The sequence below is a fragment of the Apteryx mantelli genome, chromosome Z, assembly GCF_036417845.1.
Source record: "Apteryx mantelli isolate bAptMan1 chromosome Z, bAptMan1.hap1, whole genome shotgun sequence".
NCBI lineage: Eukaryota > Metazoa > Chordata > Aves > Apterygiformes > Apterygidae > Apteryx > Apteryx mantelli.
In genome coordinates this window covers 8884221-8900714 of record NC_090020.1, presented here as the reverse complement: position 1 = coordinate 8900714, position 16494 = coordinate 8884221, and the positions used below count along the sequence as shown (strand labels likewise).

The 16494-nt window shown below is 41.4% G+C and overlaps 1 protein-coding gene across 1 annotated transcript; it reads right to left on the bottom strand.

Moving 5' to 3' along the window:
- Window positions 1–338: 338 nt before the first annotated feature.
- SMU1 (SMU1 DNA replication regulator and spliceosomal factor) lies at window positions 339–16207 on the bottom strand. The gene is made up of 12 exons (XM_067315884.1): window positions 16116–16207; window positions 15643–15853; window positions 15369–15521; window positions 14614–14724; window positions 13580–13708; window positions 12267–12386; window positions 11571–11687; window positions 11243–11370; window positions 6310–6436; window positions 3069–3236; window positions 2619–2771; window positions 339–1970 (listed from the first exon to the last, which is right to left on the bottom strand). The coding sequence occupies exons 1-12, from the start codon at window positions 16139–16141 to the stop codon at window positions 1872–1874; spliced, it is 1542 nt and encodes a 513-aa protein (XP_067171985.1). The 5' UTR covers window positions 16142–16207; the 3' UTR covers window positions 339–1871.
- Between the last annotated feature and the right edge of the window lie 287 nt (window positions 16208–16494).

The following is a 16494-nucleotide window of genomic DNA, read 5'->3' as shown; positions in this document are numbered from 1 at the left end:
AAGAAAGACTCTGAAAATCAAATAAAAAGGTAAGAGATGCCAGATTTTGTCCCTCACATTTTAAAACTAGAAAATGTATTTCAATCTTCAAACATTTAGGATTTTGACAGACAGTTCTATTTTCTATAACTACTTTTCTTTTAAGGAGCAATGTAAGATCTAGTTTACATTGAGGACTGGCAGCTCCATGTAATCTGAAGCAGAAGTGAGCCACACGTTAGATAATATTGAAAATATTTTGGCAAGATCCTCTCCTGTATGAAAAGTACAAACTGCCAATGGTGCTTGTGAATTATTTCTGACAAACCAGCATATTTTCACGTAGGAAAAATAATCACTTTTTGCTATCTAGAAAATAACTTTATTGCCATACCTAAGGAAGTAAAAAACAACTTAAAAATTAAAACATTACAGCTTAAGCAGAACTAAAGACTAGAGCTGTAGTGAACAAGCAACACTATGCGAGAATTTTTGCTAAAAACTGTCTGCATCTCCTTAGACATGAACACAGATCAAATGAGTCAATGCTGAAAGATGTCAGTCACAGGCTGACGACTGATACTTGCCTTAGAACCAATTCCATCAGCTGAGAAAAATGTGAGGTTATTTAAATTGGAATTTATTAACTCATAGAGAAATTATTACTGTTTGAAAGATTACTGTTGCAGGAAAGCATTCTACAAGAGATGAGGACAGAAAACAGCATGCCAGATTCAATCTGCATGTGTTTGTATAATCATTACAGACAAAACCTTGACTTTAGCTGCATCCCAGAGAAACTACGGTTGGATTTTAGAAGATACCAGTTCACAATGGTCTGCAGTAGCCAGGATCTCAGACAGAACCATCACCTTCTCCACCAGGCCTAAAAGCTTCTTTTATCATAGCGTGGGACCTAAGTATCACTAAGTGTGACCCTTATCTACATGGGCAATTAAAAAACTTTAACAAATATTATTTAAAGCTCCAGTATGCTGTTCCCTTCTGCAGGAAGAAGAAGGATGAGGATAAACTTAAATTCAAAGTATTAATGCAAGTGCAGCATCACAGCACTGGGAACTTGGTCTATGTAAAACAGGCTTTTACATGTCCTAAAACATTGATTCCCTGAGGCCGGTTTCAGTCTTAAAACTGGTCTGAACATATTATGCACTCATAGGAAGAGGGCCCAGGTAATTCTTTTTTTGCCTGGAAGTAAAATTTTAAAAAAGAGAAAAAAAAAATCAAAAAAGACAAAATAATATTACAGCTCACTGCCACATGAGGCAAGTTTTTAGGGGGAAGTGCCGGGAGATGGGAAAGAGGATGAGGAATAGTTCCATTCTGAGAAAGCTATATGACACTACTTGATAGGTATTGTTGGAAGAAGTATAGCAAAGATGAAACACAGCAAAATTCACTGTACTAGAAATGCTTCTGCCTTGAAGCTAAGGACAAGTAAGTTTACTTACATTCCCTTCATTTTGGGAGTAGAGAAGAGACAGCCTTCTTATTCTACATCATTCACTCAAATAAAAAAGCAGTTGACTCCATTCTAGGAAGTCAGTGGCCACTTATAAATATGTATAGTTTCTAGCTCAATCACTTTTATAAACAACATAAGAAGAGTACAGACTTCAGGAGACAGAATAATCATTCCCACAGATGTTATTTCAGCTACTCTGGTAAAAGTAAAAGTACTTGAAATTAATTGATGCTATATCAAGCATCAACCTAGCTAATTTTAGACCAAGAATTAAAAAAGGCATTTTCTGGAAACCTGAACTGAAAATTGAGCAAGTATCAAGCTCAGGGGATTTAGACCTCGTAGAAGCACAAACATCAATACCCTGCATACAACAGGCACACTTCATAGCTCATTGAAAAGCAAGCTATGGCTTCCAGAGTTTGAGGAGCCCATCTTCACTGTAAGTGGCAATCAGGTTCTGGTGGGGGTGATGAGCAATGCCGATGACATCTTTTTCATGAACCTAGAGAATAAGTAAGAAGAAGCATCAGGAGATTCTTCTTTAAGCAGTGATGCAAGCCAAATAATCTTTTCAAACAAGAACAAAATCTCTTCAAACAAGAACAAAAAGAACAAGGAAACAGAACTAAGGTTTAACATGCTTTATGCACACAGCAAAAGCAGAGGAACACAATTCCTCAATATTAAGTTACAGTTTTGCTTCCAATTGCAAGGGAGAGGGAGGGTTTAACCATCTACATCCACTGAAATGCACTACATCTAAGTGTCACCCATTAAGTTCATAGACATTCAAGCTGGTATCTCTCTTTAGTTTATTTAATCCAAGGCAAATTTAAAAGAGCTTGGTCATGATTCTCCATCAGCTGGAATCCAGGTCAAGATCTGCTCTAGCTCAACTAAAACTTTGAACCAATTCACTCAATAGTCTTGATGCGTAGAAGTTCTCTCAACTTTTAAAATTAAAAGGGTTATACAAAAAAACTAAGCACATTCCACAGCCAAATGTTCAGGAACACGTTTGTAACCAATCATGGCTGCTTGAGACGACAGATTCATGAGTACTGAACTTCTCTTTATGGACCTTGCAAACAGCTGCATTTAGATCAAACCCATATTTATAATGTTGCAAAAGCCCCAGCTAAGGACTTACTGTCAGAGTTCTCTCCAGCTTGCCAGTCACTGTGCTAAAGCAATAGAGCACAAAGTCTTCACCAACACAGTAGATCCATTCACCACGAGGAGAAAGGGCACAGCAGACAAAATCACCACCTTCCCTCTTACCAGAGCTGAAACTTCTCACAATCTGTAAAGATACCCCCACAAAAATATTTTGCAGAATTAAACTGTTGCATATCAGTACTATGTTCAAGGTAAAAACATTCAGCCAGTACAAGGTCTGTTTAGAAAACAAGATATCTCCATATCTGTAATTACATACTGTAGATCAAACTGTTCTAAAAAGCTGAGTACAGAGTAATTTGTCATGAAAGTAAAATGGAGAAATAGGGTTTAACCCAAAGCTAAGTTATTAATTCTGTTTCTGGCATTCTTAAAAATGACTAAGGAATAAACTTGAAAGGACACCAGTAAGGTAACATACTTGTCCCTGCATATTCATAATGACAACCGTATTTGATCTGTTGCAAACGACGAAGTGTTCTGGATTTTTAGGCAGCAGAATAACACTGTTCACAGTAATGTCTGTCCCAGCAGTGCTGCCAAGGGATTTGAAGGTGTTTGAGCACTCTGTCGTCTTCACATTCCAAACCTAACATGAAAAATAAACATGAAAACAATTAGGATTAGAAAAATTACAGGAAAACGGATTGGTCTTGGAGCTGAGTGAAGATACAGAATTAAGATTTTTATTTAAGGCTCCGGAAGAGAAATATGAATTCCAAAAATGGTAGTTAGAAGCAGATTTTAAAAACTGAAAGCTATCGCACTTATTTTGAAGTGTAGATACCATGAATAATTTCACTATGATTGAACTGAATTTGAATTTCTATTACCCCAAATTCATCCTGGATTGCTTTCATTAAGTCCTTGTTCCTAGGGATACATCCAGATTTGCTTTCTGGTTTTAGGCAGCATTTGTAAATACCCATGCAGTCTCTGCACATGCAACCTGCCTACCCAAGATAGATATAAAGATCTGCTGAAAAAGTAAAGCCTTTCTAATACAGGCATACCTCGGACATATTGTGGTTTCAGTTTCAGATCACTGCAATAAAGCGAATATTGCAATAAAGCAAGTCACATGAATTTTTTGGTTTCCTGGTGCATATAAAAGTTATGTTTACACTACACTGTAGTCTATTAAGTGTGCAGTAGCATTATGTCTGAAAGAACAATGTACATACCTTAATTAAAAAATACTTTATTGCTAAAAAATGCTAACCATCATCTGAGCCTTCAGCAAGTCAATCTTTTTGCTGATGGAGGGTCTTGCCTCAATGTTGATGGCTGCTGACTGATCAGGGTGGTGGTTGCTGAGCAATTTCTTAAAATAAGACAGCAGTGAAGTTTGCCACATTGATTGACTCTTCCTTGCACAAAGGATTTCTCTGCAGCATGCGATGCTGTTTGATAGCATTTTACCCACAATAAAACTTCTTTCCAAATTGGAGTCCATCCTCTCAAACCCTGCTGCTGCTTTATCAGCTAAGTTTACGTAATATTCTAAATCCTTGTTGTCATTTCAACAATGTTCACAGCATCTTCACCAGGAGTCAATTCCATCTCAGGAAACCGCTTTCTTTGCTCATCCATAAGAAGCAACTCCTCATCCGTTAAAGTTTTATCATGAGATTGCAGCAATTCAGTCACATCTTCAGGCTCCACTTCTAATTCTAGTTCTCTTGCTGTCAGTTCTAGTTCTCTTGTTGTCAGCCTGTCCTCTGAATTCAGGCACTGACTTCTCCTCTCTAGCTATGAAAGTCCTAGACAGCATCTTCTTCCAAGAGAAGGCTGTTTCATCTGCAGTGAAAATCTGCTGTTTAGTGTAGCCACCTTCATCAATTCTCTTAGCTGGATAACTTGCTGCAGCTTCTACATCAGCACTTGCTGCTTCACCTTCCACTTTTATGTTATGGAGACAGCTTCTTTCCTTAAACCTCAGGAACCAACCTCTGCTAGCTTCAAACTTTCCTTCTGCAGCTTCCTCACCTCTCTCAGCCTTCATAGAGTTGAAGAGAGTTCGGGCCTTGCTCTGGATTAGGCTTTGGCTTAAGGGAATGTTGTGGCTGGTTTGATCTTCTATCCAGACCACTCAAACTTTCTCTGTATCAGCAATAAAGCTGTTTTGCTTTCTGATCATTCATGTGTTCACTGAAGTAGCACTTTGAATTTCCTTCAAGACCTCTTCCTTTGCATTCACAGCTTGGCTAACTGTTTGGTGCAGGAGGCCTCGTTTTCGGCCCATCTCAGCTTTCGACATGCCTTCCTCATTAAGCTTCATCATTTCCAGCTTTTGATTTAAAGTGAGAGACATGTGACCCTTCCTTTCACTTGAACCCTTAGAGGCCATTGTAGGGTTATTAATTGCCCTAATTTCAATATCACTGTGCCTCCGGGAACAGGGAGGCCCGAGGAGAGGGAGAGAGACGGGGGAACGGCTGGTCGGTGGAGCAGTCAGAACACACACAACATTTATTGATTAAGTTTGCTGTCTTATGTGGGCACAGTTCGTGGCACCCCAAAACAATTACAACAGTGACATTAAAGACCACTGATCACAGATCACCATAACAGATAGAATAATAATGAAAAAGTTTGAAATATTGTGAGAATTACCAAAATGTGACACAGAGACACAAAGTGAGCATGTGCTGTTGGAAAAATGGTGCCGACAGACTTGCTCAACGCAGGGTTGCCACAAACCTTCAGTTTGTGAAAAACGCAGTACCTGCGAAGCGCAATAAAGCGAAGCACAATAAAACGAGGTATGCCTGTACCAATAGGAGAAATGTCCCAGCTCAGAGCCGTTTCAGGCACTACAGCTACAGCAGGCTGTTCCAGCCATTCAGAAACAGGAAATGGAACTGCTTGTTTGAAATTTAAAATAAAAGTATAACCATCTGCAGAATATTTTTGCAGATAACATACTAGTACAATCAAAATGAGAGATACCATCTTCTTATGCTATTCCCATGGTTAGTGGCAGCCTGACAAATAGTGCAAGTTTAAAGTAACACTCTATTTAACACTAAAATTCCATCGCATTCCCCTTTCCCACATCTACAAACTGCGTATATTTACTCACCTCTCATATGCTGGATCAATACTCTGCTTAGTGTATCTATTTCTATATTCACCTCTCCAGTCAGTAGTAATCAGTTTAGTCAGCAAACTCTTAACTATTCTATACTGAGTAGATCCATTCTTTGCTGACATTACGAGGAGAAACCATCAGTTTCATTATCAGTTTCATTAATGCTGGATTACCTAGCTTATATGGCTAGGGCCTCCTAAGCTCCAAGAAATAAACAGATATCCAACACAGTAAGCAAGAAAAAGCCATTATTTCAGACAAGGGAACCCCCACATTCTAGGAAAAGAGGTTTCAGTCAGTTTTATTTCTACAATAAAGCAGGAACAGGCAGGTGACTACTCCTTTCGTAAGTACAGTAGAAATAGGTTGTGTGGCAGTCTAAGTAGAGTAGGAAACCTCACCAGCTCTCACTTAAATCAATCTACAGCAAAGGTCAGAAGCAAAAAGACATATTATGCAGATAACCCCAAGAAATAGTTTCTCCGAAGACTGCAATAGTTGTAATAGACCTTCTAGAACACACAAACACTTTACATACGTTATTTACAAAGAGTAGATGCTACGTTACCTTCACAGTGCCATCAGAGGATGCACTAATAATATAGTGACCGTCCTGGGTAAAAGTAGCTTCATTGACAAAGGAGGAATGACCACGGAATTCCTTTAAAGTTTTGCCAGATTTTAAACCATGAATCCTGTAAAACAATTGAGGTCACAACTGAGCAAGAAACTGAGGTAGTCTGAACCACCTTGTGGCTTAACTGTATTTTAAATCTGAATTATCTTTGATGAACAAAGGCAACAATAAAAAGTGCTAAAAATCTGTAAAACCTAATTATTACAAGCTCCTTTCAAAGACAACATGTGTTCCTATGAAAAGCTTAGAGTAACACCATCAACTTTCAGTCTAAAGGACATGCAATACATTCTGTACATATTAGAAGACAGGACTACAAAAAGGGAAACTATGAAAATGCTGAAACAAACAAACAAACAAACAAATCACAGGAAGACTTAGTTTGGAAGGGACCTCTGGAGGTCTCTAGTCCAACATACTCCTCAAAGCATAGCTAACCTGTAAGTGCCTTAGGGCTTTGCCCAATTGAGTTCTGAACATCCACAGATGGAGATTTTCTCTGGGCACCTGTCTCAGGACTGTGTGACCCTCACCATGAAAAATTCTTTCCTTGCACAAAACCAGAATTTCTCTCTTTTACAAATTATTTCATTCCCATTGCCTCCTGTCCTTTTGCTGTATGCTTCTGGGAAGAGTTTGCTCAGTCTTTTAAAAGGAAATGATATTATTAATCTATTTCCATCTTAAATTGTAGTAGCTACTGGCCACAAAATACAGTTTTCAAAGGGAGGCCTGAAGCCTTCAAAATGACATACCAGAATTCCTCATTCTATTTGCAGCTTGCCAGCCTTGATTCAACATCCAACCTTACATAATCTCAATTGAAATGCTTTTGCTATATTCATATACACTACGATTTAAACAGATTAACATCTCCCATTAAAATGTTTTGTAATGTGTTCACTGTACAGTTGCTCCCAGATCCATAGTATCTTCATTTTCATCTAAAGCAGTAATGTAACTACCATTGAGTTTTAGAGTATAGGCAAGAAGCTCTTGAATATATTTCATAATCATTTTCAATTAAACATGAAACATACACAGTCACCAAACACTGGATCCATCTGCTTTGCAATACAAGTCCCATAGCCTGCAACTTCATTTTGAAAAGCACAGGTCTGAAGCAATAAGTTTGAAGCCTTGACAAGCTGGACAGATAGACTGACAAAAACCTCATGACATTCAGAACAGGTAAGTGCAAATTTTGCACTTGAACAGAACAACCTCAGGCATCTGAATCAACTGGAGACTGACTGGCTGCAGCGGAGCTCTGCAGAAAAGGTCCTGGGTTTCCTTGTGGACAGCAAGCTGAAAGCCAGCTGTGTGCCTTGGCAGTATGGACAGCCAGCCACATACCAGGATGCATCAGGAGAGGCACAGTCTGTCTGTCAGGCTTCCCCTCTACTTGGCAGAGGTATGGTCACATCTGGAGTACTGTGCCCAGTTTTGGCCCCCCAATACAAGAAAGACATGGACAAACTGAAGCATCAAGTGATTAAGACAGTTCAGAAAGCTACCATGAGCCCACATGACGCGTGAGGAGAGGCTGAGGTGGATAGAAATCTTCAGCCCAGAAAATAAAGCTGTGGGGGATTGAATTCCTTCCCTCCTATAGGCAAAAATAAAAATTTAAATTGTAGAAGTATTATAAACCAGAAAAACCCCAAAGAAAAAGAATTTGCAAACTAGATAAAACTAATCTAAGCAGCTTTCACAACTGTGCCAAAGTGCTTGTGTAGCTACAACAGAAGAACTTTGTTGCAATCCAGATCCATCCAGCAGTAGCCAAATTCTACTCAGGAACAAAAACAGTGCAGAAGATGACAAATAGGTTCAGGGTCAGAATTATTGTACCGCACAAATGTTGAGAAAGACTTTCCGGATGCCAAGAACTCTAAGAAACCTGGCACAGATGAAGTTGCTGGTCATCTGGTAACTTAGATTAACACAGGGTTAGAGAATTTTAGTGACTAATCCTAGTGTTAAAAATCACAATCAACTTTCATTCTTGCTTTTTTCCACTCTGCAAGGATCCCTGAAAAAGATGTGCAAGCTTGCTAAAATTATAATTCCTTACCAGTCATCTGAAAAATTCTAACAATCTAACAGCACTGCCTAACACGGTCTTAAAGAGTAGATGGAGCCAGATTCTTCTCAGAAGGACAAAAGACAAAGGGCACAAGTTACCAGAAAAAGGAAAATTCTTTCCTTACATCCAAGCAAGAATTTTCCCACAATGAGGGTTGTACAGCTCTAGGACAGATGTGCAGAGAAGCAGTGCGGTCTCCACCTGCAGGGATTTTCAAAACTCAACTGGACAAGGCCTTGAACAAGCTGAGAGGTTTGCTGTGTTTTGAGGAGCATATTGGACGAGACACCTCCAGAGGTCCCTTCTAAACTACATTATTTCATAATTCCATGTCTAGTTTGCCCTATACGAAGGTTTCACAGTCACTTTCTTAGAGAACAGATGCAAGCTCATTCACCTTCATGCCTGTCCCACACCAATTCATCACTTAATCATGAAGTGCATTCGTGATACTGTTGCTTAACAGATTATCTGCACATCAGCTAACCGGCAGTAACTGTATGCGCCTAAGTCTTAGCCTGTGGAAAGTGTCAGGTAATGCCAAGTTCACTCAGTTTAGCCTAACTGCATTGTTATACTTCTTGTATTTTCTGCACACAGAACTCACCCACCTACTGCAGCTGAGCTGACGTGCTGCTAACTTACTAAACTACAGTAACTGGACTGCATACCAGAGGAACTCTGAAGTATCTAGAAAGCATCACTCCTCCTTCCCAGGTTCCCAGGATCTCAGCTTGCAAGCCTTCCATATCAGAAACGGTTTTGCTGCCCAAAAGGACAGCCACAGCCCCTGGGAAATTGAACTATACAGACTAGGTTTAAGAAAACAGCTCATATCCCAGCATAGTACTGGTGCTACCTAGCAGGGGAAGGCCTGCATGAGAAAGGAAGCATCGCTTCCTGGATCAAGGCTTCAGAGATCTTATGTTCAAAAGCAGAGCTGTGGAGACAGCCTGTAGAAAAGTGGATTATATGTTGGTAGTGGCAGGAAAAGTGATTCTTTCTCTATGGCTCTTTTTGATCATTGAGATAAGTTATATCCTGACATTGCAGTTGTATAAGCAGTCTAGCCACATCCCTTTTGTATAACGGCAATTCCAAAACAGTGGTATATAGAGAATCACAGAAAAATTTAGACTGAAGGGACTTCAGAAGATCTCTAGTCTAATGTTCTCCTCCAAGCAAGGCTAAATTCCAAGTCTGATCAGGTCACTCATAGTCTTGTCAATTTAATTCTGAATGTCTTCAAAGACTGAGATCTCCCCACCCTGATCCAGCTCTATGGACCCTGATCAAGCACTGCACCTTTCCCAAAGCAAAAAAGTTTTTCTTTATATACAACCAGAATTTCCCCTTTCTGCACCTTTTGCCCCTTGTAAGAACTGTGCACCTCTGAGAAGAGTCGGTCTTATCCATAACTATCTCCAGATGACAGCAATTAGATCCCTTCCCAGCTTTCTCTTTTTTGCAGGCTAACGAAACCCAGCTCTCAGTTTCTCCTTGTACATCATGTGCTCCAGCCCCCAAATATCTTCAGGGACCTTGTACTGGAGTCACTCTGGCTTGTCAATGCCTTTCTTGTACTGGGCAGGGAGCAGGGGGAGGAAGGGTGCGAGACAAACTGGATACAATATTCTAGATATGGCCTCGCTGATAATGCAAACTATTTTGAAGAGATATTTAGATGAAAACAAATGCCCCAAAGCAAGGAAAGAGCTATGCTGTGTGTTCCAGATACAGATTGCAACTGTTGCCCTTGAAGTTCCCAGGGTCCATCAACTTGGCCATCATCCTGGGTTGGATTTCCAGTATTCCATGTCAGACTGCTGGGTAGAATAAGTGCTCATAAAACATTTTCTTTGGGCTGCTCCTCCTTTCGTCCCCACTCTAAAGGGAGTTCTGTGGATCCAAGAGACATAGGGGAATGGATCCGGGGGCATGGACCACAGATTTAAGGACAATGTGGGCTCAGGGAGTGAGGTGGGACAAGAACCCTTTTACGACTGTGGCAGGCACTGCATGAGCTAGATAGGTAGCAGCAACATGATGTGAAATGATTGTTCCGGACTGTACAGAGGAGCATCTTCTCTCCTCTCACCCACATGCAGCTCTCAGGGATACACCGCCCCTCATTCACAGCTCACTGGAGAGCCAGGAGCACTGCCAGTAAAGATTTCCAAGCACATGACTTTTGGAAACGTTGCTCTATTCTGTTACTATCAGGAGGAAGCAGAGAAGTTGTACCAATAAACTTAAGAGCCCTCTCAGAGCAGAAAAAGAAGAGCTCACAGTAATGCTGCACAGATAAGATGAACAGGATGAAACCAGTTACTGTCACATATTAAAAGCTAATGAGTGTTGGTGATTAGGCTGTTCAGTCCGTTGCAAATGTTTTCATCCCGTTATCCCTAGACTGCTTGTTTTCTCTCTAAGCCGATTATAAAAATTACTATTTTTAAAGGCACAACCGCTTCTTAAGCTAGGAGGCTCCCACAAAGAAAAAAAACCTCTTGGTCAATTTAAACAAGATACCACAAATGAAGTACTTGGGCCTCAACCCTGGAATAAAGCAAGTTAAAGCAAAGTGAAAGGTCAGATGTTCCAGCTGTTCCTCTCCCACCCTCAAGAGACTCTCCTGTTAGTATTAAAACAAAACACAAAAGGATCAAATTCCAGATCAAAACAAACCATATTCAAAAGTTTAACTGTTTAATATGAAACCTCTACTCTCATTTCTCTTGCAATATAGCTCACACCTTCTCAATTTATTCTTACCTGATTGTCTGATCAAAAGAAGCACTAAGAATCTGACTGCTGTCTTTAGAGAAACTGAGGCAGGTAACACCTTTACTGTGTGCTCGTTCAAACCTTCTCAGACACTGACCGCTCTGGATTTTCCACACCTAAAGATGAAACAGCGAATAAAACAGAGGTGGTTACTATGTTATGAGATCACAGACGCTTAAACTTCCAACCCGATGTGTATTCTGATTTCTGGATCACACTAAATTTATTTCCATGTGTAACCACAACATTATTGTGATTGCAAGAGAATTTTTCTGGTCATGACCTCCACCTACACATTCCACAAAAAGACTCGTACCTTGATCTTTCCATCTTGTGCTCCAGTTGCTAGCATTTCTGTATCTCTGCTGAAGCACATGCACAACACCGCATCATCCATCATCATAAAATTATCCTGTGCCTGGTACTTCAGATCCTAAATGAAAACAGAAGACCCACCAGTCACAATAATGAGTTAGATGAAATGTATTTTAAGCCAAAGTGCAACAGCATTAGCAGTTTTAACTTCAGCATATATACTTTATAGCCTATCATCAAGCAGAATATGCAGTTTGGTCATTGCGGTCAAACTGCTGCCACAGATTGATTAGGCTGGGAAGCACATTCTGCTTATTAGCTTAGCCTCCAATGTTGGACTAGGCAGGCTGCATACTACAATACACATGCACATTATGTGGTATTTCTGTGATGGAATTCAAGTGCTCATGATCAAACATATTCTTCACAGCCTTAAAAAAAAAAAAAACAGGAAAATGCTGCTGTCATCACTTTAGAGGCAAAAATTAGAGACCCAGCAAGGAAAAAAAAAGATTTTGCATGGAGGAGTCTATGACAGAACAGGCAATTCCAGGCCAGTACTTGAATCACCAGAACAGACACACTCTTCAGATTCACTGTCCCTTAGAAATGAAAACGAACATGAAGCCTAATCTCAAAGAATAAAACCAGGTACTCTGGCCAATGAGCCATCCATTTGAAATAAGAAGTAACTTACCTTCCTGATCTTTCCAGTAGTGAAGTTCCATACTTCAATGAAACCATCCACAGAGCCAGTGACCAAATACTGACCATCTGGGGAAAATCGAGCACACTCCACATGTGACTTCTGCCCAAACTGTTTTATAGAAGAATACAAATTAAGTTTAATAAGGCTACAGTTTTAACTCTAATGCAAGTTACTTATTTTGGCGACAAAAACAGTATTTTCTAGAGCTACACAATCATATATTTACTATTAAGGTACAGAAAAACAGTCAATAGCTGCACCTTAGCACTTAAAGTCACCCCTCATTTTGATCTGGTAACATCTGTGAAACTTATGCCACTACAGAAGTAGTCAGGTTTGTTGTCTTCTTTTGTTTTTGCAATGAATTGTGAATGTTAACCAACACCTTTTCAGTACCCAATACATATTCTTAGCAGGTTCCAGAAATTTCCAAAGTAGTACAAACTGCTTCATTTGCAATGACGTTTCTTCAGTGAAATTTTTAGAGACAAACATGTTTGGTATTCCTTCTTTTTCAGCAGGAAAAAAAAAAGATGAGCAACGATAACAACTGAGTATAAAAATGTTTTCATTAATCAATCCAAAAATCTGAACGTGTTTTGTTTACCAGTACTAATTAAGTATTTCTGTCAGGCTGCCACTACATGCAGTAAAGTGATTTCACAAACACCAACTTATGCCTTCTGAAAAGTAGCGTCTTCCATTCATATGAGAGCCAGCAGAGCTATTGCAGTAAGCTGAAGTTTCTGGCTGTAGAGAACTGCTTGACCTAGTTGAAAAACATTCACAGGAAAGGACTACCTGCTCTGCATTGCAAGCACTACAGGACCCCTATGATGTTACAGCGCAATTTTGTTTCTCTTTTGAAATCTGTATGACAAAATTCTTAAAAAAGAGATACTAATTATGATGTTATACATGGTATAGCACATTATCAAAACTTCAGTGGTATACAGAAGTTAATATGCAAGCACAGAAGTTAAAGACACTAGTATTTCCTTTCACAAATAAAGAAGGGGTCTAAGCAACCATTTCTGAAGACTGAGTGATTCTGAACTGTTAAGTCAACAACTAATATGTTAGTCATACTCTTCAATACCATGAGCACTCAAATCTTGTTAAGAAATGTCATTTCATACTCTCAAGAAAAGTCTCCTGATGAGATTGAAGTAGAGGAGAAATTCTTTACACAAAAGACAACAGAAAAATGGAGAGTTTTTTTTTTTTAATCCCATCATAAAGTACCAAGAAAAGAAGGAACAACCAATGGTAATACATATAAAAAGCAAATAAAATCTCACCTTAATATGTCTGCTCAACTGTGTGGGGAACTTTTCTTCCTCCACATCTTTCACAGCTGCTTTGCCTCTGAACAAGTCAATTGTCATACCAGGAGGAAGCAGGCCCTGATGTTGTTGCCACTTCAGTGCCTTTTGAGGAGTTGAAAGCCATACAGTTGGGTATCAGTTAATAGAAATCTTCCTCATCGAAATTTTGGTACAATAAACACAATACAGCAATATTTTCTTGTACCCACAAAGTGTACCCTGAACAGTTTGTGACTTGACCCAACCACAAGTAAGATTTGCCAGGTTATGCTTCCCAAATCATGACTGCAAACAGAATAGGTTATTCCCCAATGTTCTTTGCAAGTGAGATTGACTTCAGACCTGCTCTTCTCATTCTATCTTTGATAGTTAGTACATAGTATGCACGTAATGTGATGAGTTTGATCTTGTTTTAATTTAAATTACCTGGCCAGTTGTCTATTTGCTCAAAACTGAACACATTAAAATTAGAAAGGACTCATAAGCTTTCTTGGAATACACAGATGAATTTAGATCAAAAGATAGAGTCTTGCAAGACCTACTGAGCAGATTAGTTGCCTTGTGACACAGGACACATTAGTCAGTTAAGAGAATTTATTCAGCATACTTACTAGTTTTAAAAATAAGACATAAACCCCAAAACAACAAAATATAAAGTACTGCTTATACCAAGTATAAATGAATATATCCTGAGAATCAGCAGTTACAACAACGTTAAACATAATTTTTGTGTGTTAATATTTATTTTGAGAATAATTACTCTAAGCCTGAGCATTAATTTTATGGGAAGAAATCTGCCCCTGGAGTGCTGAATTTTCCTACAGCTGTTAAATTCTCGCTACAAGGATAAAAGATCCTTTTTTAACTACAATACATGTAAGCGTGCAATATTCAAGCTTTATTTCTATAGAACTGGAGAATCAACTAGTCAACTTTATGCAGTGAAATCAGTTTCTTTATCTACAGAAACTGACACAGCTACTAAAACATTTTTTTTCAAGGATTACCTGGCCCAACAATGCCATAAGACGAGACGGAGGTACCACACTGACTTCTCCAGCTAAAGCTTGTGCAATAGCAGCTCTCCGTTTTTCTTTGCTACTTCCATCTGGATATGCCTAGAAAGAAGTTATTTTTTATGAAGTTATTCTTCTGAACTATTTGCCAAAGAAAGTTCCATTGCTTTGACCTGAAGCCTCTTCAGATCTTCTGTGAGGCCTTTAAAATAGCCCTTCTCTTTATTTCCAGCCCTTTAAACATTTGGGATATGTTCTGACTAAAAATGCCAGATTTACACATTCAGTCAGAGATAATGTCGTGTTATTATTAATACTATTAATACTATTACTGTATTGTTGCTATTATTATACGACAACAGCTTTATTCATAAGCATACACTGCCTTTAGCATATAAAGGCAAGAAAAGCAAGGCAAAGATGTCAAGTGACTAGGCCAGTATCATCCTGTAGCAGCATACAGGAGTAAATCCCCAAACTCCCAGCTTCACTGTCCTTCAAAACTACTGTTCTGCCTTGTAACAAACCATTAGACATCATTCCCCAAACACTTCATAAAACCTGTAAAACCATCAAACAACAAAGTCTCACTGGAATAATCTAATCCTGAATGCTCAGGTGAATGCCAGGATCGTTCATCCAAAATGAAAAACAGGTGATGCTGTAAGCATTCTTTAGCAACTTGGGCCAGTGTCAGGGGTCATGCAAAACAGCATCATGAGGTCTCTGGGATGGGCACAGCATACCTCACGAGGATCAAAGTAAGATCTGGCCAGAAGGTTTTCAAGGTGGATGTACCGCTCCGGCTGAGTCTGCTTTAGCATGATCATGGGATCTGTCTGCCTCAAGAGGGACCTGGCAGCACCCAGCTCCCGGAGCTCAATCAACTCCAGCACCACCTGAAACAAGAGACAAACACCTGCATCAGCACAGGGGGGCTGGGAAGCACCAGACAGGGCTTTGGCCCCGGGCAGGCCAGGAAAGGCTGTGCACAGCCTGCCGGCCCCGGCCCTCCATCACCTGCTCATAGAGGTCGATGAGGGTCTTGTCGGGCAGCTTGAGGGACTGTATGGCCTGCAGCACTGTATCCCAATGCCCGCTGTTGATATCAGCCACGAAGCTCTCGATGCTGTCCACGGTGTTGAGGGACACGGTCGTCTCCTCCTGCAGGGTGGCGAGCGCTCGGTGGAGGCTGTTCTCTTTCAAGTACTGCATGATCAGCCGGATCACGCTGCAGGGCAGCACCGCACCGTCACCGCACAGCCCCCGGCGGCCCCGCCGCAGCGCCCACCGCCTCCCCGCGCGCAGGGCCCGGCCCGGCGCCCCCACGGCCCCAGGGCGGGCGCAGGCCCCGCAGCCAGGGCCCCTCCCTGCCCGCCCGCCCGGCTCGGCCGCCTGCCCCGCCGGCCTCCGCATCGGGCCTGCCGAACCGAACCGCCCCGCAGCCGCCCGGCCCCGCCCGCAGCCGCCGCCGCCGCCACCACCACACGCACTCCGAGGACTCGATTTCGATCGACATCTTGAAGAGCCGCCGACACCAGCAGGCCCGACGCCCCAACGGACACTTCCGGCCTCGAGCGCCGCGGCTTCCGGCCGGCTCCCCGAAGCCCCGCCCCGTTCCGCGCGCCCCCGCGCCGCGCCGCTCGGCCCCGCCCCCCCGCGCACACGTGGCGGCGGCGGTGACGCGGCCTGCGTCACGTGGCGGGGGCGCGCAGCGGGGCCGCTCTGCGTCACGGCGACCGCGCGCCGCAGGCGGGGGAGGGGAGGGAGGGGGGAGGGACCGCGCGCGCCCCCGGCGGAGAGTGACGTAGAGTGGGGGCGGGGCGAGGGAGCGCCTCGGGGTGGGGGAGGGGTAACTGGTGCCCCTGGGGG

Excerpts from the sequence above, each read along its gene's own strand:
- SMU1 (XM_067315884.1), bottom strand. The coding sequence starts at position 16,141 with ATGTCGATCGAAATCGAGTCCTCGGA. Across the intron at positions 11,371-11,570 it reads CACAAGATGGAAAGATCAAG|GTGTGGAAAATCCAGAGCGG; the intron begins GTACGAGTCTTT and ends TTTCATCTTTAG. Across the intron at positions 6,437-11,242 it reads TCTTTTGATCAGACAATCAG|GATTCATGGTTTAAAATCTG; the intron begins GTAAGAATAAAT and ends ATTGTTTTACAG.